General features: G+C 53.8%; 2 protein-coding genes across 7 annotated transcripts in view; both read left to right on the forward strand.

The window, feature by feature from the left end:
• The window catches only part of DNAAF9 (dynein axonemal assembly factor 9), a 172,287-nt gene extending 166,168 nt beyond the window's left edge, over window positions 1-6,119 (forward strand). For both annotated transcript variants that reach the window (XM_043478392.1, XM_043478393.1), the window contains exons 35-37: window positions 785-850; window positions 2,080-2,173; window positions 2,741-6,119. In XM_043478392.1, coding sequence (XP_043334327.1) covers window positions 785-850; window positions 2,080-2,173; window positions 2,741-2,853 — 273 coding nt within the window. In that variant the 3' untranslated portion in view covers window positions 2,854-6,119. The remainder of the gene's footprint in view (window positions 1-784; window positions 851-2,079; window positions 2,174-2,740) is intronic.
• Window positions 6,120-13,952: 7,833 nt separating this feature from the next.
• On the forward strand, window positions 13,953-24,845 carry SLC4A11 (solute carrier family 4 member 11). 5 transcript variants are annotated; one of them, XM_043479529.1, is made up of 20 exons: window positions 13,953-14,149; window positions 15,964-16,008; window positions 18,263-18,415; window positions 18,550-18,596; window positions 18,823-19,054; window positions 19,125-19,209; window positions 19,447-19,570; window positions 20,906-21,118; window positions 21,193-21,286; window positions 21,386-21,511; window positions 21,595-21,708; window positions 21,799-21,931; window positions 22,191-22,264; window positions 22,680-22,926; window positions 22,997-23,103; window positions 23,192-23,360; window positions 23,452-23,625; window positions 23,836-24,031; window positions 24,111-24,280; window positions 24,408-24,845. In XM_043479529.1, the coding sequence occupies exons 2-20, from the start codon at window positions 15,978-15,980 to the stop codon at window positions 24,469-24,471; spliced, it is 2,553 nt and encodes an 850-aa protein (XP_043335464.1). In that variant the 5' UTR covers window positions 13,953-14,149; window positions 15,964-15,977; the 3' UTR covers window positions 24,472-24,845. The 5 variants fall into 5 exon arrangements, with proteins under 5 accessions (XP_043335464.1, XP_043335465.1, XP_043335461.1 ...); XM_043479530.1 differs by lacking the exon at window positions 13,953-14,149 and adding an exon at window positions 14,276-14,392; XM_043479526.1 differs by lacking the exon at window positions 13,953-14,149 and adding an exon at window positions 14,648-15,670.
• The last annotated feature ends 142 nt before the right edge of the window (window positions 24,846-24,987 follow it).

Here is a 24,987-nt window from a genome sequence, read left to right on the forward strand (position 1 = left end):
GCCTCTCCTGTGTTCTGAGCCCAGCATCTCCTGTACTTTGGTTCTCTCTCTAGAATGGAGATACAAAAAGATACGCTTAGAGCCCTTTGCAAACCAAGTCTCCAAGCATAGACAGCAGAAGCCCCAGACAGAGGTACGGGGAAGAGGAGGCTTGCCTGTAGATATGCACAGGCATCATTAGTCCAGTACTACAAAGAAAAAAATCTGAACTGGAGTTAAAGTCATCTAATATGCTGCAAGCTTTGGGTGCTAAGCCTCAGTGCACGGTCTGAGGTTTAGCTTATCCTAGAACTCTGGAAATAGAGTTGGCTGCAGCCCAGGTCTACTGTACATGCCAGGTTGCGACCTGTCTTTTATACTAAGGGGAGATGACTGCCTGCAGACTGTGTCTTTCTCAGACTCAGTGGCTGTTGTTGTTGTTTAGTCACTGGGAAGAACTCTTAAATGGTATTGGATTATAAGACCGCCAGTCCTTTTGTCTACATGTCTGTCACTGGTGGGATTTAGGATTGAGAATCTTCAAAGAGGCAGAAACATACCTATTTACAAAAGCATCAGTCTGATTCTGCCAGTTGTTCCCCCCTAGCATGTAGGACTCTGGGGGGAAAGTGATGCTCTCCAGGGGCAGACAGGCAGGGTATTACATCCAGGCCATGGCAGCACTTGTGCTTCCCCCTCTGCTGGCATCTCAGTCATGTAACCAGCCCCAGAGCTCTGACCCTAACCCTGCCATGTACTCCCATCAGCTCTGTTGGGACCTAACTCCCATTACTTCTCTGCACAGAAGCCTCAGAGGAAAGCCCTGAAGACCAGGGGGATGCTGACCCAGCAGGAGATCAGGAACATTCATGTGAGTATTCCATCTCGGAGGCCTAAGTCCCCTCAGTGTCCCAAGGCGGTTCTGCACAGCCCTGTCCTTTAGGATTCCTGAGTGAGGTGGCTGTTACTGGGGCATGCTGGAGGTCCTGCTTCTCTCAGGCTGCAGAGGGAAGCTGGGTAAAGAGAAACCTCAGCTCAGCTGGCCTTGCAGCCTCAGCGAGAAGGGCAGGTGACCTCTGGTGTTGATGTGGTCATGAGATTGAGGAGAACCCAGTGCCTGTGGGAGGAACGGATGACATGGAGCTCTGTTTTAGCATCCTGTTCAAGCAGCTGCAGAACAGCTGCCCCCTGCCTTTCCTCTGTCCTAGATATAAACCAGCAAGTGCCCAGGTAAAAACTGTCTAGATCCTGAAGTTGCTCATGGGCAGGTTGTGGAATCCTGAGGCCCAGCAAAAGGCCCCTTGAGGAACCCGCTCAGACTCCAGGCTGACTCCAAGGCTCTGCCCCAGTCTTCATCCACACTGAAGCCTTTTCCTGATGGCTTGGGGGCAAAGGCCAAAAGGGCCAGAGAGTCCAGGTGTCTATATGAGCTGTGTCACCAGTCCCAGTGATGGGCAGGCAGGCAGGACTCTGGACGTCCTTGCTGTGGACTTGAGAAAGACCTCTTAATTCTAACAGCTGGGCAACTCTGCATGTTCCTGGTGAGGAGACCAAGGGCACCTCAGAAGGCAAGCAGTGTTGTTTCCCCAGATGTAGACCTTAAACAAGGATTTGAGTGAAGGTAGTTAATTTGGGAAGTGATTCTGTAAGCTACCAGTAGGAAAGTGGGAAAGTAAGAGGGAGAAGAGAAAGGTGTATTGTCAAACCAGTACCACTGGGGGCATCTGGGGCTTAATCCCATTAGGAATTCCAGAGTTCCTCCCTGAGAGGTGAGAGAACCTCCTTCACTCATTGTTTGATGGCTGCTGTGGGGATGGTGTGATGGTGTTAATTCTCTGGCATATCTTTTTTTTGCCTGCACTGGGTCTCATGGGCTTTTTGTTGAGGTGCACAAGCTTCTCGTTGTGATGTGTGGGTTTAGTTGCCCTGTGGCATGTGGGATCTTCATTCCTCAACCAGGGATCGAACCTGTACCCCCTACTGTGGCAGCACAGAGTCTTAACCACTGGACTGCCAGGGAAGTCCCTGTTTTTATTTTTAATGAATGAGTGAATTATAGAAAATGGTCAGTTTAATTCTAACAGGACTCTCTTCCTACAGGTGAAACGCCACTTGGACCCCCTACCTGCAGGCTACTTTTATAATGGCACCCAGTTTGTCAACTTCTTTGGTGACAAGACTGATTTTCACCCACGTATCCTTGGAATCTGAGGCAGAGAGGCTGTGGGGGGTGTGAAAGCCTAGCTGTAAAGAGGGTGTCTGCTAGAGACATCACAGCTCAGCCTCTGGTGCAGGGTGGGTTTGGGAATACACAGCAAGTCACAGAGGCTGACTTTTCATTTTGTCCTCTTACAGTCATTAAAATTACATTTCTCCTTCATTCAGTGATGGCTGAGGTTACTCGTGGGTTGTAATTTAAATGCAGCTTGTGGTAACATCCTGTGGTCATCAGGGAGTCATAATTTACAAGCTGGAGACTGGGTCTGATTACAATAGTTAATCTATGAAAAAGGTAGATGGGGTGCTGCTGTGTGCTAGTGAAAGCTGAAGGGCTCATTCCTAGGAGCTCATGAAGGGCCCTGTGTCAGCCTCTGTCACACTGTCCTGTCCTTTGTAGCTGTGGTGCTGCCAGTATATAAAAAAAGCCAGTCAGGTACCTTCTGTACAGGCTGAGCAGTCACTCAGCCTATACAGATTCCTCTGGCCTGGGCAGCTCCCTTGGCCCCCAGGCTCAGGGCTTTCTTCCTTAATGAGGTGCCAGTCATGGACCAGTTCATGAATGACTACGTGGAAGAAGCCAACCGGGAAATTGAGAAGTATAACCGTGAGCTGGAGCAGCAGGAGTATCACGACCTCTTTGAGCAGAAGCCCTAGAGGAAGAAGATCTTGGAGATGGACATTTAAAAGCAGGGTGTCTTAACTTCAGCTCTTCCAAAGGCCTCTCCCTAGAGGGCTGTCTTTGTTCTCCTTGGCCTTTGTGTGCTGCTTGAGTGCATGTTGTCTTTATTCTCTATACACCGCTGAAGAGCATCGCCTGCACCACTGATTTGGCAGCGGGGTGAGGGTGGGGTCCTCATTGAGGATGAGCAGACAGACGCTTCCCTTGGTTTGCAGCTGGCAGTCCAGGGCCTCTGGGTTTCTGATAACAGTATTTCCTTTGGGCTGTCGCAGCACCGTGTGAGGGTGGGGAGAAGCATTTGGATTGCACAGAGTAACTGTTGATACACAAAGAATCCTGGCTGCCCAAACTGTGGTCATGGCTGAGGGGGCCAGGCCACCACAGGCCTCAGGCTTCAGACACTGCCCCAGGAGAGCCTTTCTCCCCAGTGGAATGCCTGCCTCCCTGGTTCAGCCCCTTCCATTGAAGGTTCGGTCCCTGTTGACCCTGTGCCCAGTCCTGGAGGAAGCAGCACAAGCCCTGGCCAATCCCAACCATCAGAGCCAGCAGCTTGGACTGAGGTCAACAGTTTCTTCTAAAATGAGGGAATTTCCCTTATGTACTAAACTGAGGAGAAAGACTTGTTGCTTTCCAAAAGTGTGGCTTTTGAATTGACACAAGCAGTCCACCTTGGGATTGGTTTTGAGCTCCGCTCATGTCATCAGTCTGGTTTGCCTAATAATTCTGGAATGAGAAAAATAGCTGCTCAGGCCTTGCTGGCAGTGTTTTGCCTCACTCTTAAGGGCACTGTCCTTCAACTGCATAGTCTTAGGCCCAGGGTTCTGATCACTTATGGGACATCTTCACTTGAAGGGCATTCAGTCTCCGGCACCCATACCTCCCCTCAGTCTTGTCAGGGGAGGTATGGGTTTTCAGACCAACCTTTAGGCAACTCATGTCCCCAAGCATCATTGCTGGCCTTGGACTAGCTTGGCTCCTGAGAACCAGGAATTTCAGAGCCTTCCAATATTGAAGTTAGAATTCCTTCTAGTAGCTTTTTTCCCAGCCGGACTAAAAAGCAGAGGGGAATTTCAAGTGTATCCCATGCCTGACCTCCAGAATTAGTACAGGGAAGAGAGAGGTCACTAATGAGATGTCTGTTAGGACTTCAGCGCCTCAGCTGCCTAGATTGTAAATGCTTTCTGAATTTCACAATTTTTTTTTTTTTTTTTGCATGCCTTAGAAAGGAGCACATAGGCAAAACCAGCAAAGTTTTTAGTAATGTAGAGGGGTTTTTGAGAAAGGGCCCTGGCACAGAGGAGAGAGAAAAATGACGGAGCACATGTGATCTGTCACACAGAGGCCTGCATGCAAGTAGTAAAGCAATTGTTAAAGGCTTGCTAGTAAAATGTACTTAATGTTGGAAGAAAATTTGCATTTGAAGCCAAATGAACAGTACTCCAAATACCATTTAATAAGAACTCTTGCATGAAGAAAGGCTTCTGAAAAGACCCATGTGCTCCAGTCCCAGCTCCAAAGCTGCTGGTGACAAGGGCCCACATGTGGAGCCCCAGTCTAGGAGCCCTTCACTTCTAGCTGGCCAGAGGCTGGGGTCCACAGTAGGCCTTCCTCTGCTTCAGAATCAATAACCAAGATCTTAAGTGCAATTGATGAGATAAGCAATGAGTTACTGTAGCTTCCTTTAGCTCTACCGAGCTCTTTTTAAAAACTCAAACTTGAGCAGCCTTGTTGGGGGAGGTTGGGGGTGGGGGGACAACAGGCCATCTGCCTCAGGTAGATTGCTGTAACATTTAAATGAATGCTCTCTTTCTTGGAGCTTGAGCCATTTCCTGGCTGCTACACAAAAGAGTTTTTAAAGAGGGGTCAGAAGCCCACCCATAAAAGTGGGTCTTAAACACTGTGTGGGGCTATACCTCCTGGTGGTCTTGTTTTCTGACCATTGTCCATAGAAATGCTCTCTCACCAACTTGCCCCACTGTCCCAATTCCTCTCCTGTTAGAGGGGAAACTGTGATTACCTCAACTTGAATATGAAACTGTGATTGAAAAAAGTCAAAACGTTAAGTTTCAAAGCCAAAAAGGCAAAACTGGCTGAGGCTTCCACAGACACTCCTCAGCCTGCTTGGGAGTGTGAAGGGCACACTGGCGAAAGGGCATTCCTTGGGGCACACTGGCTGTGCCCTGGTGAAGAGGCACGCTGTGGCGCGCTGCGTGAGCTCTTTGAGAACTGAGACTGGGAGGATGCTTCCTCCCCACACTGCTCTTTCTGGAACCTTTGGGGCCTCTGGGTTTTTAATGTGAAGTTTAATATCCACTTGATTCCTCTGGGCACTCCAGGTGGGGGTGTGGTGTCTTAGGCTGTCTCTAGAGGAAGGGCCTTGACACTGTGTTTGAAATTTTGACCTTAGAAGTGGATACCAGGGATCCAGCAAAGACATCAGGTTCCCAGGGACAGGCAGAGTTCTCCAGGAGCTTAATGCTTTTTGCCAACTTTCCTATTAGCAGCTTCAGTTTTATATCACCCCGAGTGAGTGTGATAATGTTGAAGTCGCTGAAGTTATAGGTTATTTTACATTTTGATGTGGGATTTTTCTTTTTTTGATTGGAAAGAGGAGGCAGATATTGGAGAAAAGGGATCACCCTATGAAGGGGCCACTGGCAAGGAGCGGCACTGGCCCCACAGAGTCTTGGGGGCTCTGACCTGAGGCCTAGACGCGAGGCCCTGTGGGTCACAAAAAGTACCCTCCTAAATTCTATTAGGATTTTGAAAACTTTTGCACAGTAATAAGCTCTGGGTTTGCTCTTCGGGCTTCTCAAAAGGGAAAAGTTAAAGACTATAAGCTATTAAGTATTCCAGCCATGTTGCTGACCTAGATGGATAGTTGTACCTCAAAAAGTAGGTGAGAAACGGCTTCCTCATTGTCCCAGGTTGTCAAATACTAATGACAGAAGAGCTCACTTACGTGCCAAAATTGACTTTTATACTAGTTTTTCAGTGCTTTAATATTTGTAACTTAAATTTTAAAACTATTTACAAACACTACTGTAACTTCAGTGAAACAATTGTGTGATTGAAGCTTTTTGCTTATTATAGTATTTATTACACTACTTCAGTAAATATATAAGAGTAGCTTTCAATTTATTTTTATATTATTTTCATGTTTTTACTTGCAGTTGTGTATGTGAATTTACCTTGTTAACTGAGATGTAATGCTAAGGACCAATAAACTGTCACTGAACAAGCAGGGCCTCCAGTAGTTGCCTGTTGCTATAGTCCCAAAGTGTTCTTGGGGATTAAGGAGGTGAACTGGGATTGGGGACCTCCCTGCAGCTTCCCTGGGAACGCCTCTGTTGGGGCTGTGGCAGGAGGGTCCTGGGGACTTGACTCTCCTCCCCAGAGCTCTGAGCCACTGCTGCCGCGAATACAATTCCTAAGAGGCCACCTTGGCCTGGGGTGGGTACTCTCTGAGAGTTCCAGATTCCAAGGAGGAGCTCAGGAAGCCAGCTGTGGGTGCAGGGGTCTCCCGGGGCCCCAGAGATAAGTTCTCCCACCTCACTCTAAGAAACCACATCTGCTACCCTCAGGCTTGTCTTGGCCGTCAGGGCACCTGGCCTGTACCAGGCTGTGTTAAGAACCATTGCTTCACAGGCTGGTAGCTCGGTTTAATTCTGGCCATAGCCCCACTAGGAGGCCACAGTCCCTCTTTAATAACGGGGAATGAGCAAGGCATGAAGGGCCCAGGGGTTGGCCCAGGCGGCAGAGTCACTGCCCTTACCCTGTTAGATCCAAGCACCCCTCCCGGGGCGGCCTCAGCCAGGCGGGCCTTGGAACCACATAGTCCAGGGGGGAGGTCCGGCAGAGCCCCCAGAGCTCTTAGGGAAGGCAAGACGACTGCGTGCTTCCTGCCAAGGTGGCGCACTGTGGCCTGCGGGCCACATCCTCTATCTACCCAAGTTGGGATAAGGGGCTTCCATCATTTCGGGGAAAAGGGCTGACTAGGAGGGGTCACCACCAACATCCACAGAGACCCTGCTTCCTATCCCACCTTCAACGCAGAGGCCTCTGGACAAAGGAAGTGTCCCACTGGGAGGATCTGGGCGCTGGCTTAAGGGGGAGGGTGCAGGCTCCACCCACAGCTTCCCTCTAATTAAGGAGGTGGTCTTGGGTTTGGAGACTTGATGTGATGAATCAGTCATGTACAAACCAAACGCAAAACTGCCTGCGAGGGATGAAGAGAATTGGGGGAGGAAGGGTCTTGGCCACAGGTTATCACCCTCCTCACAACCTGCTTACCAGAGCCTCCTAACACACCCACCTCTTTCCCCCATGCCCCATCCTGCAGGGCTTGACCCTTGGAGCTCCTGTACTTGCAGTTCCCGGAAACCACCAGGGTATGAGGATTACCCCCAGAGAACTGTCAGGGAGGAGAGGCAGAGAGTAAATGGTGAAGAGCTCCAGGGCTGGATGATCTTTTGAGGACCAGGAGGACTCAGATGTCCGAGGATGGAGAAGGGGGCCCTTCCCACCAGGGGTCCACAGGAGGGACGAAGGTGGCTACTGAACTGAACCCTAGGGGCATGCCTGACCAAACCAGAGTCCCAGAATCAGGGCGTCATGGTGGGACAGACATGTGGAAAGTGATTTGGAGCAGAAGGTGGAGCCGCTGAAATCAGATCACTCTGAGGAGCACAGAGGAATGCTGATGTGTTCATTTCTCTACCATATAATCTCATATAATCTAGGGAACAGCACAAAGAAAATCTCACTATGACCCTTCTGCCAGTTCATGATGGAATGGCTTGGTTGGTCTATGAGGAGTCCAGGGTAGTACCAGCTTCAAGTTCAGCTGGTCTCAGATGTCATCAGATTCCTCTTTCCATCTTTAGTGATTTCTCTGCTGGCAGTAAGCTTCCTCTATGCCACTAACAGGCTCAACACCCTAAGGCAAGACCCAACCTCCCTCTCCAGAGGCAACCCCAAAATCTGGGGTCATATTCTCATCCCTGAATCAGTCACAGTGGTCAGGAGTCACTGATGGGCCTGGCCAGGGGTCACTGCACATGTATGAGGGCCCCCAACATCATTTGAGAGCTGGATTCCCCAAAGAAGGGTTTGCTCCCCTGGATCAGCAATGCATATCAAGCTGCAGGCTATTTCTGAGCTATTCTGTTAAAATCAGATACCTATTTGATTTAAAATTTTTTGCTTTCTGCTAGTCTTTTCTAGTACAAGTGATAGCAAACAGTTATTTATTGCTGTGGTGGTGATTGGTAGTAGTGACTTTTAATCTTGATTAAAAGTTGTGACATTTACAACATTTTTTAAAGTTAAAAGACGTTTGAAAACATCTATTCACTAAGATATTTGCCCCCCCTGAAGATGGAGAAAAGGCTCTCTACTGCCTCTGGATACCCAGGGACACCAGTAGTCCATGGGAACCTGTCTGATACTTTTTTTCCCCCTAAATAAAAGACAGGATTCTGCACTTCCACTGCCGTGTCCCAGGCTCAGTTCCTGGCCAGGGAACTGATTCGACCAAAAAAAAAAAAAAAAAGAAAGATCATGTAGACTGTAATGCCACTCATTGGTGGGGTGAGAAGTGGACCAACTAGAGAGTGATTCTGAAGGAACGGTTGACAAATGAAATGACTAATGAGACAAGAGCCAAGCGGATGATCTTAAGGTAGAAGTGGAAAAAGCCAAAGTGGAAAAAAACCCAACTTTCTGAAACAACTCCAAAACTTTTTTGTTTCTTTCTCCAAAAATCTGAAGAAAAAATAAATTTGTTTATCCACAAATTATTCCTGTTTTGCCCAGGACTTTACATGGCTAAACTAATGAGCCAAAATGACTAGGTTAAAAAATTGTATTGAGGTCAACAAATCTTATGTCAAACTGATAATAATAAATCTGAAAAAAAAAAAAGCTAACCAAGTAAACTGTATTCACATCCTACCATTACTACTGTTTTTCTCATACCAGTAAAGAAGTTTAATTTTTTTCCTTCATAGCTTCAAATTTTTAAGACCTTTACATCCTTACTCTGAAATTTCATGCCTGAGTGAATGTACAAATAATAGCAAAATAAAGACAACAGGAAGAGAAAAGATGGTTTGATAACCAAAAATTCATGGAATTTTCTAGTAAAAAGATGCAGTTTCTAGATAACTAAAAAAAATCTGGGCTTCCAAGATGGCTCAGTAGTAAAGTTATCTGCCTGCCAATGCAGGAGACATGGATTTGATCCCTGAGTAGGGAAGATTCCCCTAGAGAAGGAAATGCACTCCAGTGTTCTTGCCTGGGAAATCCCATGAACAGGGGAGCCCGGCAGGCTTCAGTCATAGGGTTGCAGAGAGTCGGACGTGACCAAGCATGAATATTCTGTAATGACCTATAATAGGAAGAGAATCTGAAAAAGAGTGGATCTATATATACATAAAACTGATTCACTCTTCTGTACAGCAGAAATTAACACAGCCTTGTAAGTCAACCACACTCCAATAAAAATTAATTTTAAAAAGATTCGATTTCAACCTCTTATAGGTAAACAGGGTGAGAGACACAAAGAGGCTGGACATCTTGCCCAAGGGTTTTGTCCTGTGCCTTCCACACTCACTTTTCTGTGCATCCAGCTTCCTTAGAGGCGCTTCCTACAAGGGACTGTAGGTCACTTGAAAGGCAGCTGAAGTGATGCCACAGGCAGTGTCAGCCCTCAATGATGAGCTTGAAGCAGAACCTTGGGCAGCTCCTTGACACAGGGGGTCAAAGAGAATGAGAACCACGGATAAGGAGGACATGGGGTACACCTAAAGGCTAAGGAGGGCAGTGATGGCCAGGAGGGTGACAGGCCGCCTGGACTCACCAGTTGGAAGGACTTAGGTGGCTGGTGATAGGGTCCAAATGAAGTGGGGCCTGGGGGTAGATGAGAGTGGGGAATTTTGGGCCCAGCTCTGCTGGGAATACAAATTCCTGGACCCCTGTAGGGATACCCTGGAGAAGGATGAGGAGAATTAGGTCAGTGTTTAGTGGTATCTGTCTGCCAGGGGTTTTTTAGCTGAGAAGCTGGGCTGCAGAACTGGAACCAAGGTCAGAAGGCATGAAGGTAGTGGGGCAGCTCTAGAACCTTCCTGCTCAACAGCCTGCTGAATGGCACTAGATTCTGACTCTTGAGTATGGGGGGGCGGGGTGGCAAGGGCACAGAGGAATGTTGTCCTGAGGGGAACAGGTTCTCCTGGCCCTCCACAGAGCTCCTTGCCTTCCTGGCTGCCCTTATAGGAACTTGGATCTTCCTGAGGTAGCTGGCAACTCCCTCAGTAGAGGAAAAAGGCATCAAACCATGTTATTTGAGCACCAAGGGTCTTCCTCTCACCTACCCAGGGGCCTGGAGAGGTCCCCCAGGAGAGCAGGGAGGCCCTAGTCTCTCCCTCAGCCCCTCTAGCACCACTGGAGGGTTAGTGTGGAAGCAGTGTCTCTCCTCCCAGGAACAGCGAGATGGTACAGCCACAGCTGAGAGAAGGGCTGGGAGGGTCTGGGAATGCTGGTCAAGGCTGCCTGCCCTGGGCAGCAAGGTGCCCCAAGAGGCTTGTGACTTCAGGGAAAGCCTGAGGCTCTAGGTGTGGGAAGCCATGCTTGCCAAGGGTTCAAGGAAGTTGAGAGCGGTGGGACAGGGCAGACTGAAGTAGAAAAACAAGGACTTGGTGACATCTAAGGAGTCCAAGTTACAGGAAGGAGGCAGAGGGAGTCAGGAATATCTGGCTGGAAAATGTGAGTGGGAGTAGAGGATGAAGGCTAAAGAGGTCATCTCGGGGCTTCATGGCTTGAAAATTTCCAGGAACTGTATATGGATCCAGGTGTTGGTCATGTGTTCAATATGTCATGTATTTATTGAGCATCTACTACACCAGTGTTTTGCTGATGAAAGATTACCATACAATTGTTCTCAAGGAGATGCCAGTCTAGCCTGGAAGACGGACCAGGCAGCAAAGTAAGAAGAATAAAGAAGCGTGTGCTGCACTTAGGGGTCATAAGGATCTGTGGTGGAAGGACATAGGAATGAACTTTAGATGATGTGAGCTGAAGGAGGAACTGAACCATGATAAGAGCTGTGGACACGACACATCTTCCAGACACTCAGACTCTCCAGGCCTGGAGGCAGGTAGGGGCCAGTTGTGTTGGAGGAATTGTTGGCAGCCATGTGGCTGGAACAGTGCCCTCCTGAGAGGATAAGGGGACGACAGAGGATGAGATGGTTGGATGGCATCACCATCCGACTTGATGGACTCGACGGACATGAGTTTGAGCAAGCTCCAGGAGTTGGTGATGGACAGGGAAGCCTGGTGTACTGCAGTCCATGGGGTCACAAAGAGTCAAACACGACCGAGCAACTGAACTGAAATGAGAGCAGGAATCTGGGATGAGATGGGAAACAGGCAGGTGCCAGCTTGTACAGCACTCCCTAACCCACACCCCTGCTCCCCTGGGCCATAGCAGAGTGTTTGCTTTTATTTATTTCCTAAATGCCATGAGAACCCACTGGAGGCAGAGAATGGATGGTGGGTGGGGGCAAGTCAGAGGGCCAGATGATGGATGGTGTGCAAATGGCAGAACTGAGCTCTATTTTGAAGGTAAACCTAACAGAACTTACTCATGGATCTGTGGATGAGTAGGGGAGACTCCCGGGTCCAACGCAGCCAGGTAGATGGTGGTGAATAGTGGACTCAGGAGCACTATTTTGCCTGAATTTCACTTGAATTCCCAATTTGCCATCCAGGTTGGGGACAGAGGGTAAGTAGGCTATGTCATATTCAAGCCAGGAGCTCAGTAACAGGCATCATGGATCCAGGGAAAGATCCAGAGCTGGCCAACACTCCTAGGTCTAAGAAGGTGAGGAGAGAAGGGATTACCTAGTGACTCAGTGGTAAAGAATCTGCCTGTCAATGCAGGAGACATGGGTTTAATCTCTGATCTGAGATCTCACATGCCACAGAGCAAGTAAGCCCAGTGCCACAACTACTGAAGCCCATGCACCCTAGAGCCTGTGCTCTGCAACGAGAAGTCATCACAATGAGAAGCCTGTGCACCACAACTAGAGAGTAGCCCCCACTCTCTACAACTAGAGAAAAGCCCGCACAGCAAGGAAGACCCAGCGCAGCCAAAAATAAATTTTTAAAAATTATAGTGGCTAAAGGAGAAAACTCAGTTGAAATACTTCAGAAAGCCATTAAGCGCATTGTGGAACTGAGAACTCAAGTTCGTGTCCACAGCCCAGTAAAGTCTGAGACCTCAAGGATGGGAATGAGAAGGACTGTGTGTGTTTATGTCCGAGTCCCTAAACTACCTGTGTAAGGACCCAATGGGGCACAGAGGTGTGGAGGTGAGGGGAGAGGAGAGGAGGGAGACCTGATCCGCAGTGGACAGGTGGTGGCTGGGAAGACTAAAGGAAACAGCTTCTGGCTTTGCAGCAGGGGTGCGGGGGAGCCAGCGGCTCTCTCCAGGACAACCAGGGGAATGGAAACCACAAGGGCAGAGCACAGGAGGATATGGTAGAGAAGGGGTCAGAAGCGGTCTGTGTCAGCATCTGTGACAGTCCTGTCCATATGCCCCTGGGGGAGATCTTGACTGGGGGCTCCTATTTCCTCAGTGGTCTCAGTGGTGAGGTCTCAGATGAGGGAGGAGGCTGCAGGAGGGGATGAGAGGTGGCCTCTACATTCTAAGTTTGCTTCCTAGAACAGCTGGGTTGGAAGGTCCAGGTGTTTGGGAGCTGCTGGTGACATGGAGTAGATGTAGAAGCCTAGGCATTCTGAGATGAGAGGGGCTGAGGGCAAAACGAGTGGCTTTTCAGAGGTCCAGCACCTCCCACATGGAGCTCTCCTCCCTGACAATCAGCCTGCCTGTCGTCAGCCCCCCTCAAATCTCCATCCCCTAATCCTGGGGCTGCGGGAGACTGTGCAGTGGGCTGGAGTGTAGCTAAACGGCATCTAGAGAAAGTCCCATGGCTGAGTGGAGAAGGTACCCCAGAGTAGGGATGATCTCGAGTCTCTGCCTAGGCTGCTCACCACAACCAGAGAAGCATGTGGCCAGCCCCGAGCCAGTCGCGGTCTGAGTGCCATAGATCTCTTCTACAGCATCTTCTGCAGTAGTAGGGAGTGCTCAGGGCCATCCTGACCCCCAGGCCTTCATCTGCCAAGGGGGGCACCTCATAGCTTTGCTCCTAATGCTCTCTTACCTCGCTGGGGAGGGGAAACCAGGTCAGCCTCACCCAATCTATGCATGCGGCTTCCCCAACGCACCAGGAACTCCTGGGGGCCACAGGGCAGCCCCCTGGTATACATGGGGTCATCTTCTGGTTGCTTCGCCCGCCCTCTTCCGTGTCTGGGGGACAGAGGCTGAACTCCATGCCAGCAGGAGGTGAGAAGAGGGAATCGAGGCTCTTCCTCGGGCTGGCAGCCAGTGTGGAGGGCATGGGGGGTTAGCAGTTCGTTGTGGGGAGAGTTCCTGGGTCAATCCGGGGCCCGAGAGCCGCAGAATCATTTGATGAGAAGCCGCGGAAGGTCAGACCAAGAGTTCTTCGGGAGGGGTGGATGTGCCCGGGCGCTAGCACCACCGCCTCCCTACACAAGCACGCGCGCGCACCCTACCTCCACGACACACTACTCAAGGAGGACCAGGTGCCGGAGAAGGCGCGACCCAGGGCTGAGCTCCCTCGTGTCTGGGAAAGAAAACTGGGCGGCGGGGCCATCTTGGGAAGGGAAAAAGCTGCAAGTCAAGACCTTGACCAAAGAGAGAGCCGAGGATTCAACGAGACCAGGAGCGAAACCGTGAAGGGTTTTGCCAGCAAATCCGACGCCGTCGAGTCGGGAGGGCGGCGGGTTCCGGCGGCCAGGGCGTAGCCCAGAGAACGCGCACCGGCCGGTGTAGAAAGTCGAGGTGCGCTTCCTGGAGGAGGAGTAAGAGGATTTGCTGCTTGAGAAGCCAGGTTGAATGGAGGGGGCGGGGCCCGGGTGGGCTGGGCCCAGCGGCGGCCCCCTGCCGAGAGGAGGGGACGGGCCTAGTACTTAAGTCAAGACGAGGGAGGACCCACCCGGACCCGCCGCACCATCTCAACTCCGAGAGTCTCAGCTCACCGTGCTTCTTCGCGGAAACAGCATCCCTGCTCAGCCCCTAACCGGGCGACACCTGGGCGGGCGCGAGGGCCCGAAGAAGCCCAGTCTACGCGTTCTAAGTGGCCGCGGGCTCCCGGGAGCAACCCACCCGGGGTGAAAAGGAGTACGGGTGAGGGCGCGGGGCGGGCGGGCGGGACCCTGGTCCACGCCGCACGGCCTCCGGCGCCAGGGAGGACCGTCGGCGCGGCATTAGGACCCAGGCGCGGCCCAGGGGTGTGTCGCCGGCTCCCGCCGCCGGCCTGTAGAAGACTGCGAGGTAGGGGTCCCGAAGCCCCGGGTGAGGACCCGTGGCGTGCGCGCGGGTGTGCAGCGGTTCTGCGGCTGACCGCTGGGCTGTGGCCGCGGGCACCAGGTGCGCGTTCCATCTCCATCCATGCGGCAGGTGCCCGCGGCGGGAAGGCCGTCCGGTCTCCGTCGCAGAGCCGTGCTGGGCTGGGAAGCGGAGCCGTCGAGGCGCTGGGAGGAACGCGAACGCGGCCGGCCTGCCCCGGTCCCCGGCGTAGTGGGCGAGAGGGTCTTGGGGGCTTCCCAGCCGGGGCGGGGGTTCCCGGGGTGAGTTCGGCCTCTAGGGAGTGGGAGTCCAGGTGGGTACATGGGTGGTTGGGGGAAGCACAGGACGACTTCGTGGGCACGGCGCGCTTAACGCCGTTTTGAAACAACAGTTTTTGAACCTACGAGATAGCCGGGGGAAGGGTGGAAGGCTTGCAAATAGCGGGGCGGAGTTGTGGGGTCCCCAGCACCTCGAACTCCAGGGTCTTCGCAGGCGGGCGTCACCCCCCGCCCCCGAAAAGCCTCATTTTATATTCTACCCGACACCTTCGGCGCTGCGCGGCAGCCTGCCTACTCTTAGGGGTCCCTGGTCCTCTGACTGTCTGTCCCCTGTGCGGCCACGGCAGTCTCTCGGTCGCCGCTCTGACACCTGAGGGCCAGCACGGGGGTGTACTGTTTACGTGCACTTGAATCGTGCGGCACGGGAGTAGGGTGTGCACCATCCCCACCCTTCCATACCCTCGTCACATCTCGTCCTCTGTCCACCCCTGCGCCTCTGCTGCTAGGTTTACTGCCCCCGCGTCTCCCTTCTGCATGCCGCCGGGGCTTCTGCCCCGGGAGACAGTCCGCGTTCTGCCCGAACCCGACCCCCGACCCCCGACCCCCACGGTCTCCGAGTCGGAGGCTCTTTCCTCTCGTGCACGCGGCCGCTCCTGTCGCTTCCTTCCTTAAACAGAGCGACACAAACAGCGTGGAGCATCCATCCGGGGCTCGGCGCAAAGAGCGCGCACGCCCCACCCCGCCCCCGCGCCGTCTCCCAAGAGGACCAACGGCTCCGCCTCCCAGGAGGCCCGGAAAGTGGGTGGTGCTGAGGGAAGGAGGCCGTTGCCTCAGGTCACCCCCTGTGACCCCTGGCGCGGGAGGTTAGGGGCGACTGCACGTGTGATGGGTCTTGATAGCGCCAGGGACCGACGTGAGAGTGAGAACCGAAGAGATGTGCTGGGAGAAGAGCCCCCGCCCGGTTCCCGGACTTTGCACGGAAGGCTTGAGAGAGGGAGGCTGTCTTCTGCAGGGAAGGTGGCCAGACAGGTCTCCTCCCTTCAGATTTCTGCAACTAGCGTGTCCTTCCTTCCTTCACGGGGTACTGTTAATTATTCCTGGAGAAAACATGCTGAGAACACCTCCCCACCTCCCTCCTCTCCCACCTGGGCAAGCCCTTAGCAGATGGGTTGAAGAATAACAGGAAGTGGCTTCCTCTAGCTCCTCAAGGGGCCCCTGGCTAGTGCTGTCCCCTGCTCCTTTTTCTCCCAGGGTCTCTGGGAAGGGTAAGAAAGACTCAGCAGGGGTTGGTGAGGGGTGGGCAGCAGATGTGCAGGAGAGGCTGTCCAGAACTGACGCATGGAGCTGGTGACAATTCTTTGGTTTGCCTTACAGAAAACTCTTCTGTCATGTCGCAGAATGGATACTTTGAGGATGCAGGTGTGTACCTTTCAGGTGTGGGTGTTTGTAGAGAGCTTCTTGGTCAAAAGACTTTAGGGGACCTAGTCCATCCACCTGTAATCATGGTCCTCTGCTGGTGCTGGGATGCCTTTGGATTCTACCTCCAGGAGGTTGTGGTGTGGTCAGAGAGGCAGCTGACACTGCCCTGGATACTGGCAGGTCTCTGGTGGTCCTGGGGTCCTGGGAGAGTGAGCTGCTCCCCATCCTGGGCTCTGTGGACCATCTGATATGTCATGGTTTGCTGTTAACAATGCTCTGGTTATCTGACCAGGTTTTAGGCCAAATGTTGTATATGCCCACATTCCTAAGATCCTGCCCGGCCCTGTGAGGGAGGGGCTGCCACTGTCCCTCTAAAGAATTGCAGTCTCTGCACCTCAATTTTCCCTGCTTGCACCAGCCTAGGTCTCTCCCTCCCCATATCTCTGGGGTGGCTACATGCTCCTGTGCCCAGGTTCGGGAAGTGGCCTGACCATCATTTAGTGGGACAGTGCCTGGACAGTGGCAGTGTGTTCTATATAGGGTTCCCAAGGCATGATGACTGCATGTACCAGGCTGCTGGTGGGCAAGTCCCAGGAGCCTTGCCATGAACTGGTGGTATCTATTGGGTAGGTCCTAGGTTGAGCTCAGGATAGGGGAGAAGTGGGGCAGTGTGAGGGACATTCTGGGAAACAGACAGTGCTGGTGGGGGTGGTAGAGGCTGGGACAGGTTGGGGCTGGGGAACCAAGCAGTCTAAGCAAAGCAGGTCTCGAACTGGGGAGGAAGGTGTTTTTCATGGACATGAGCTCCATGACAAGTAGGAGAAGGATGTCTTTTGACTTAATAGTTCTTCTCTGGGCTCTGGGTGCAGTGCAGACCTGAAGCTAGGGGTCACCAGTCCATGAGGGTGTTGATAGGGGAGGCCTAGTGCTTCCTACCCAGAAAGAGCCCAGGCTGAGCACAGGATACCGGGGGAACAGGGCCTGGGATGTAAAGAGGAAACCAGCAGACGAGAGTGGAAGTGGGTCAGGGTGAGTCACTGCCTGGCAGGTGGAGGCGTGCTACTGACCCTTCCCTGTCCCCGCATGGGTGTTTTTAGGTGTTTGTGGGATCTGAGCTACAAGGGCCCTGGGAGAATCACAAGTGGTGGCCCACAGGGGACCCACAGGACATAGTGAGGAAGAGGGGCCAGATGAGCCAAGAGTAAGGCAGGGAGGGCCCTTGGGGGACTTGCCAGAGGAGGAAGGTTCTGTTGAGCCTTGAAGAAGGCCCTCCGGGGAGGGAAGCCCTTAGCTTACAGGACAGGAGCTGGCCTGTCTGGGGTGCTGGCCACTTGGCCTGAGAAGTAAGAGATTGAGGTGGTGGTGGGACTGGGCCTGAGGGACCAGGTATCTGGACTGGAGCAGCAAGGCTGGCTCAGGCTTTTGGCCCAGAAGCAGCGAGAAGCCCCAGCAGGACTCAGGGCAGCATGTCAGCAAGGCGGCTTCCTATATGAGGGAGCCTATGCTGTGGGGCAGTTGCAGGAACTGAGAGGCAGACCAGAAGAAAGGGGCAGCAGGCTCTGTGCTCTGGGGTCCCAAGGCCTGAGATGAGGCCTCCTTCTGGGGTCCTGTCCCCTCTCTGTCCCTGGCTCTATTTCTTTGGCTCTCTTGCTGCCTGGGCCTTGTCTGATGTCACACTGAGGCTTCTCAGCCTTAATGCTTTGCCCCCCACACCCTCCGTGTGCCAATGAGGTCTGGATACTGCAGGGCTCTGGCTTCCGTTGGGTTGCTTCTGAGGAGGGAGCAACCCTCCCCAGAAGCCAGATAGCTCTCTCCTCCCTGGGGAGCCAGACAGGTCCAGGTCCCACAACCGGGAGGTTCTGGGAAGGCAGTGGCCAGGCAGGCTCAACTGTGTCATTGTACCATGTACCTGGCCCAGTGTTTGTGGAATGAACATGTCTTTCTCTAGCTAAAGGATAGGCATGGCACAGAACCATACATGGTTCCCACAGCTGAAGAATGTTGGAGAAAACTGTTGGGTAGGGGGTGCCAGCTGGCTGCTATCCTCGGGCTGGGCCAGGACCAGATATTGGGCCTACCTGAGCCAGGGCTTCCTTCCCGGCCGCTAGAGGCCGCCCTCACCGCTCACCAAGACTGCACCCAGTAGGACAGCCCAGGGGCCCTGCTCCTGGCTCAGAGTCCCTCTCTCCCATGTGTAGCACTGACAGCCAGGCCCTCTTGGGGGGGTCTCTCTTGGTGGTGGTTGGGGCTCCAGGCTACCTCAAGTGTGACACAGATGATGCCTCTGAAACCCGTGAGGAGAGCCTGAGGGATGAGGCCTTCGACACGGTCAACTCCTCCATTGTGTCTGGCGAGAGCATCCGCTTTTTTGTCAACGTCAACCTCGAGGTGCAGCCTACCCAGTCTGGTATGGGGGTTGTGGCAGGGACAGGTTGGGGGGGCATGCATGGGACTGGGGACTGAACAGACGTGGCCACACTTCACCACGGAGACCTGAAGGGCTGGGGCAGCACCCTGAGCCCTCCCGCTTTCCTCTAGCAGAGAGTGAATCACCTGGCGGCTACGGGCTCCTACACACCTCCCGCAAGGTGAGCGGCCCGTCGGCTGGATGGGAAACATTTGGTTCCAGGCCACTAGCTGGGGGTGGAGGTGGTCGCTTCCCTGAGAGAGCTCATATTAGCCTGGGGCTGACCACACTGGCCTTCTCTCTGGGAAGGGGGTGTCAGCCAGGGACAGTCACAGCGGAGGGGTCCAGGCAAGGACAGAGGGTCTTATTTATGGGCCTGTGTGGTTCTGTGCACGGGGTCCCCACAGTACCTGAAGTTAAAGAACTTTGAGGAAGAGATCCGTGCACAGCGGGACTTAGATGGCTTCCTGGCACGGGCCAGAATCATCCTGAATGAAACAGCCACCTCCCTGGATGACGTGCTGCGGGCTATGCTGTGCCGCTTAGCCCAAGACCCCTACAACAGCGAGCCAGACTGCAACCTGGACCTGCTCACGGCCATGCTCTTCACTGACGCAGGGGCTCCCATGGAGGGTAAAGGTAAGGGGGCTGTCTCTTGGCCTGGGCGGGAGGTCAGGGAAGTGGACCATCTGACTCTCCACTTTGTTAGCAGTTCACCTGCTGTCAGACACCATCCAAGGGGTCACTGCCACAGTAACAGGGGTACAATACCAGCAGTCATGGATCTGCATCCTGTGAGTTGCCAGGCCACCATGTTGGCCTCCCCACGTCACCTCAGAGACAGGCATCCAGTAACCCTGTGAAGGCTGGCCTGCTCAGTCTGGGGGGAGTGAGGAATTCATCCCATCAGGTCTTTTTTCCTCCTTAACAGAGGTCACTGGGGTCATGGTTGGGAGTTCTGGGTGGCGGGGGTGGAGCCCCAGCTCCCAAGGGTGGCAGCCATATGCCGTGTGCCCTCCCTGTCCCACCAGCTGTACCTCCAAGGCCCTGCTGAGGCGACATGTGTGCATCAGCCGCCTGGTCCGCCCGCAGAACTGGGGGCAGAATTCCTGTGAGGTGCGGTTTGTCATCCTGGTGCTGGCCCCACCCAAGATGGTGAGGAAGGGTTTCAGGTGGCTCTGTTTCCTGGGAAAGAGGGTACCAGGTTACCCTGCCCTCTCCTTGGGGGCATCTCTCCCACTGCAGGCGGCCTACAGAATCGGCCTCCGAAGGCCACATTCCCACCCTGTCTGTTCATCCCTGGGTTTGTCTGAAGAATACTTGCTAGGTCCTCATTAAGCCCTGATTTCCCCAGAAGTTGCCCAAAAGATTATATTTCCTTCCTGACTGAAAAGAGATACTCCTTAAAAGTATTACTGTTCAAACACAGGGGCCTTTCTTTGGCCTGCACGATGCTGACTCTTCTAATCAGCTGACCGTGATTTGTTGACCAAAGAGTCCCACTCTTTCCTGGGCTGTTTATCCCCTGGCCAGGGGCAGATTATCTCACTTTTGTGGGGGCTGAGCCATACAATTTGGGGAATCTTCTTTTATGGGAGAGGATTTAAAAATCTTGAGTAGAAAATGGCAAGGATCCCCCTCCAGGCTTGGGAAGGGCCTTAATGCTTAATTAGGCTTTTTGATGATTCTGCCCCTGCCTCTGGTGTAGACTCAGAGCTTCAGATGGCCCCTCCCCAGGCTTTCTCTATGCAAAGGGGTGCTAATGGGATCGTAGACACACTGAATCTCTCTAGATGTTACAGTGCCGGGAACAAAGAGCATTTAGGGCAGCAGGCACCTCTTGGGTCAGAGGAGTAACAGCTGACAAGGTGGCCAGAACAATTGGAAAGAGCAGAATCCCCAGGGCTGAGTGGCTAGCCTGGCACCTTGAGACACGCCAGCCAGCCTGATACCTGGCTCCTCCTCAGGAGAACAGGCCTGTTCTAAAGCTACCAGAAAGCAGTGGGTGCAGGTGCAGGCCTGGGACACAGCTTTGGGCAACCCAGAAGGGTGGATACCGCTCCCAGGGGGCCAAAGTGGTCGAGGTGAGAGGTTGCTGTGGTGGAGGCTGGACACGGAGTTCACAGACAGGGCTGACCTTGGCCAAGTGAGAGGGATAAGGCTAGATGGCCTGGAACCCCTCTGAAAATCAGATAAAGCAGCAAACAGTGCAAATGCCCCAGGTGAAAAGCAGTTGAGCAAACATTTTTTTCCATCATCAGTATTTCATTATCCACAATTACACAGATTTAACCTGAGACTGTAAGAAAAATACTAGGTCAGTGGTAGTCTAGTGATCTGCTGATCTGGTGGCAATCGTGGCAGGATCCGCTATGTGTGAATGTTGGGGGACTCCACCTGGATCATGGGGAGGGGAGAGTGGCCAGGGCTGGGGAGGGTGCCCTCCGCTCTACAGTAGCTACAGATGTGATTCTCTTACCCCATCCCCAGAAAAGCACCAAGACTGCCACAGAGGTGGGACGTACATTTGCCACCATGTTGTTAGACATCACCTTCCGCCAGAAGCTCCTGAAGACACACACAGAGGAGGAATTCAAAGAGGCCCTGGTCCAACAGAGACAGCTGCTCACCGTAATGAGCCACTGTCCGAGTATCAGCATGGACTACAGCACGAGCTCCATCTGCCTCGTCAGACACCCACAGGTGCACGGCAGACATGGCCTGGGTGGGCAGCCCAGGGCAAGGACACAGGGCTGATGGGCATGTCCTTTTCCCAGCCCCCACAGCAGAAGGACTTTCTCCCCATGGGGAAGGGCATCCAGGAGGACATCGCCCGCAGGTTCCCTGTGTACCCACTGGACTTCACTGACGGTAAGTGTCCCATGACCCTCTCAGAGGTTGGCCTGTAGCTCAGGCCCCTGGCCTGGCCTGCCTCCCCAACACACCCTTCATCCCGTCTCCCTTTCCTAGGCATCATCGGGAAAAACAAGGCTGTGGGCAAATACATCACCACCACCCTGTTCCTCTACTTCGCCTGCCTTCTGCCCACGATTGCTTTTGGGTCCCTCAATGACGAGAACACAAAAGGGGTCATCGGTGAGGGGTTGGAGGCTAGCAGGGAGTGCTGGGGCGGGGGGGTCCAGCGCCACAGTGCCCCCCTGACCACCTCACTTCCTCAGATGTGCAGAAGACCGTGGCCGGGCAGAGCATTGGAAGCCTCTTGTATGCACTCTTCTCTGGGCAGCCGCTGGTGGTGCTGCTGACAACTGCACCCCTGGCCCTCTACATCAATGGTGCAATGGGGGGTGAGAGTGGGGAGGTGGTTCCTGGGGTCCCTGACCCAACCTGGCCCTGACTGCTCACTCCTGTCCTGCTGCCCGCAGTGATCCGTGGCATCTGTGATGACTATAATCTGAACTTCAGTACCTTCTATGCATGGACAGGCCTGTGGAACAGTTTCTTCCTCACACTTTATGCCCTCTTCAACCTCAGCCTGGTCATGAGTCTTTTCAAGAGGTAACAGAGCCTTCCCTAAGCTTCTGGGACTTTCAAGCAGGAGGGAGACCAAGGCCAGGGATGTGGGTCAGCTACCATGCCACCCTCCAAGGCCCTGTAACCCCAGATAAGAGGGGGTGCCCCCACCATATCACTACCCAAAGGGGGAAGCTTGGGGCCCTGGCCCTCTTCACGCAGGAGGTAGGAGCCATGCCGAGGCTTGGGGAAACCCACCTTCTACAATTCACCCCGTCTTACGAGACATACCTTCTGCTGGCAGGTCAACAGAGGAGATCATTGCCTTGTTCATTTCTATCACGTTCGTTCTAGATGCTATCAAGGGCATGGTCAAAAGTGAGTATTATACAGCCAGTGGCCACCTGCTGCAGGGGAAGCTGAGTTGAGATGGGGGTACAGACAGTGGCAAGGCAGCCAAGAAGCATGCAAGCCAAGGCTGCTTCCGCGGTCCAGGGTGGGAGCCAAGACTGACAACGCGCAGCAATCAGCAGGTGACAGAGCTGCCTTAGGCAGCATCAGAGGCCCTGGGCCAGGCAGGATTCGCTGTCAGAAATGGACAAAGGGCAGGGTGTGAGGTGCTGGGTAGACAGACAGGTTGAGGAATCCTGGCTGACACAAGGCCAGCTCTCTCCTCTTCCGCCCAGAATCCCTTTCTCCCCTCAGGGCTCCTTCCGCCCACATCTAGGAGGAAGTTGCTAGGCCCAGGCTCCCAGAGCCCAGATGACTGAATTCTGATGGTCTGTACCCATAGTCTTCCAGAAGTACTACTATGGCCGTGACGCTAGACTCAAAGAGGAGTCCTCCTTGGTGAACCTGCTGGGCCTCAACAGTAGCCTCCACACTGCCCTCAACACCAGCTTCCTGACTAGCCCACCGGAGCTAACTACAACGGGCAGCCAGGACACCGAGCCCCTGGCCCGGGATACGGCTGTGCTCAGCCTCCTCATCATGCTCGGCACACTCTGGCTGAGCTATACCCTCTACCAGTTGAAGAAGAGGTGAGGGGTGCCCCCTGGGTGAGGGGGACACAAGCCCCTAGGCCACACTGACACTCACCTGCCTCCGTAGCCCCTACCTGCACCCCTACATGCGTGAGATCCTGTCAGACTGTGCCTTGCCCATTTCGGTGCTTACCTTCTCCCTCATCTCTTCCTACGGCTTCCAGGAGATTAAGAGTAAGTTAGGACCAGCCGTGGGGTGGGAATGGGGTGGGTTGCTCTGTGGGGGATGCAAGCTTGAGCAGGGGCCTGTACCCTACTGCAGTGGTCAAGTTTCGCTACAGCCCGAGTGAGAACCTGTTCGAGATAGCCGAGATGCACTTGCTATCCCCGGTGGCCATCAGCAGCGCCATGGGCCTCGGCTTCCTCCTCTCCATGCTCTTCTTCATAGAGCAGAACCTGGTGGCTGCCTTGGCTAACTCCCCACAGAACAGGTTTGCAGGGCTGGGGATGGAGGGGTGAGCATGTGCCCAACCTTCCAGGGGCCAAGAGGGCTCTGGCCATATGTGACCCTGCCCGCTGCAGGCTGGTAAAGGGCACTGCCTACCACTGGGACCTCCTGCTCATCGCCATCATCAATACTGGGTTGTCTCTGTTTGGGCTGCCCTGGATCCATGCTGCCTACCCCCACTCCCTGCTGCATGTGCGAGCACTGGCTTTGGTGGAGGAGCATGTAGAGAACGGGCACATTTACGAGACGTGAGTGTGAAGAGGGCCCCTCGAGATGTGAGGCCAGAGTCACGAGGGCCCTGAGGTGGGGGGCAGCCCTGGGCCACATGGGACTTGAGGAGGGATACTGGCTTGGGGGACAAGGGCCCAGAAGTGACAGAGCCTGGTAAGCATGTGACCTGGGATGGACACAGCCCCGTGGACCAGGCCAGAGTGACCCGATGCACTGGACCCTCACAGGATTGTGAACGTGAAGGAGACACGGCTGACCTCCCTGGGCACCAGCATCCTGGTGGGCTTCTCCCTCCTGCTGCTGCCCTTCCCACTACAGTGGATCCCCAAGCCTGTGCTCTACGGCCTCTTCCTCTACCTCGCGCTCACCTCCATCGACGGCAACCAGCTGTTTCAACGCCTGGAGCTGCTGCTCAAGGACCAGGTGAGTGGCCCTGAGAGTGGGGGCCGGGGTGGGGGATCTGGCTCCAGACCTGCCCACACCTGGTCCCTGCCACCCACAGACGTCATACCCACCCACCCACTACATCCGGAGGGTGCCCCAGAGGAAGATCCACTACTTCACAGGCCTGCAGGTCCTGCAGCTGCTGCTGCTCTGTGCCTTTGGCATGAGCCCACTGCTCTACATGAAGATGGTCTTTCCCCTCATCATGATTGCCATGATCCCCATTCGGTACGGAGGGCGGACAGCAGGCAGAAAGGACTCAGTGGGGCGGGAGAGGGTGGGCTAGAATGGCTGCTCTCTGCCTATTCCTCCCTGCCCCAATGCTTATCTTCCTGCCTGTTCCTCCTCCCCGCAGCTACAAGGTGCTGCCCCAAATCATTGAAGCCAAGTACTTGGATGCCATGGATGCTGAGCACTGACGTTCTGACTAGCAGGTCCTGGCTGCACCCCATTTGCCCATTTCTCCAGGTCTTCCCAGGCTGGCTGTGTAGCTGTGTGTGGGCATCCGGGAATGCTGCTCTGTGCTGCACCCCCTCACAGCTGTCCCAAGTGGCCGAGGGTGCCTGGGCACTCAGGGAGCTCTGAGGGATGTGTCTGCTCCTCTCCCCACTGGCCCTTTGCTTTGGGTCCAGAATGCTGCTCAGGGCAGCTTCTGCCCAGGGTGGGACTAAGCAGGACGGATTTTCTTTTGATAAAGAGTGTGAGGTGGCTGAAAGGGAAACCATTTCCTTGATTGTGTAAGGAACTTCCTGGATGCACATTAGAGAATAAAGCTTCTGTTTCTATGCTTCTACATGCCACCTCCATCCATGCTGCCCTGCCCCAGCCTTTGAAGGCCACCCGAGGGCTCTAGGGAGGAAGAGACCCTCCCAGGGGAAGAGGGGTGAAAGGGACTGACTGATGAGCGCCCCCTAAGGGTTGCTGCTTCCAGCTCC

The sequence above is a fragment of the Cervus canadensis genome, chromosome 10 (assembly GCF_019320065.1).
Source record: "Cervus canadensis isolate Bull #8, Minnesota chromosome 10, ASM1932006v1, whole genome shotgun sequence".
Classification (NCBI taxonomy): Eukaryota; Metazoa; Chordata; class Mammalia; order Artiodactyla; family Cervidae; genus Cervus; species Cervus canadensis.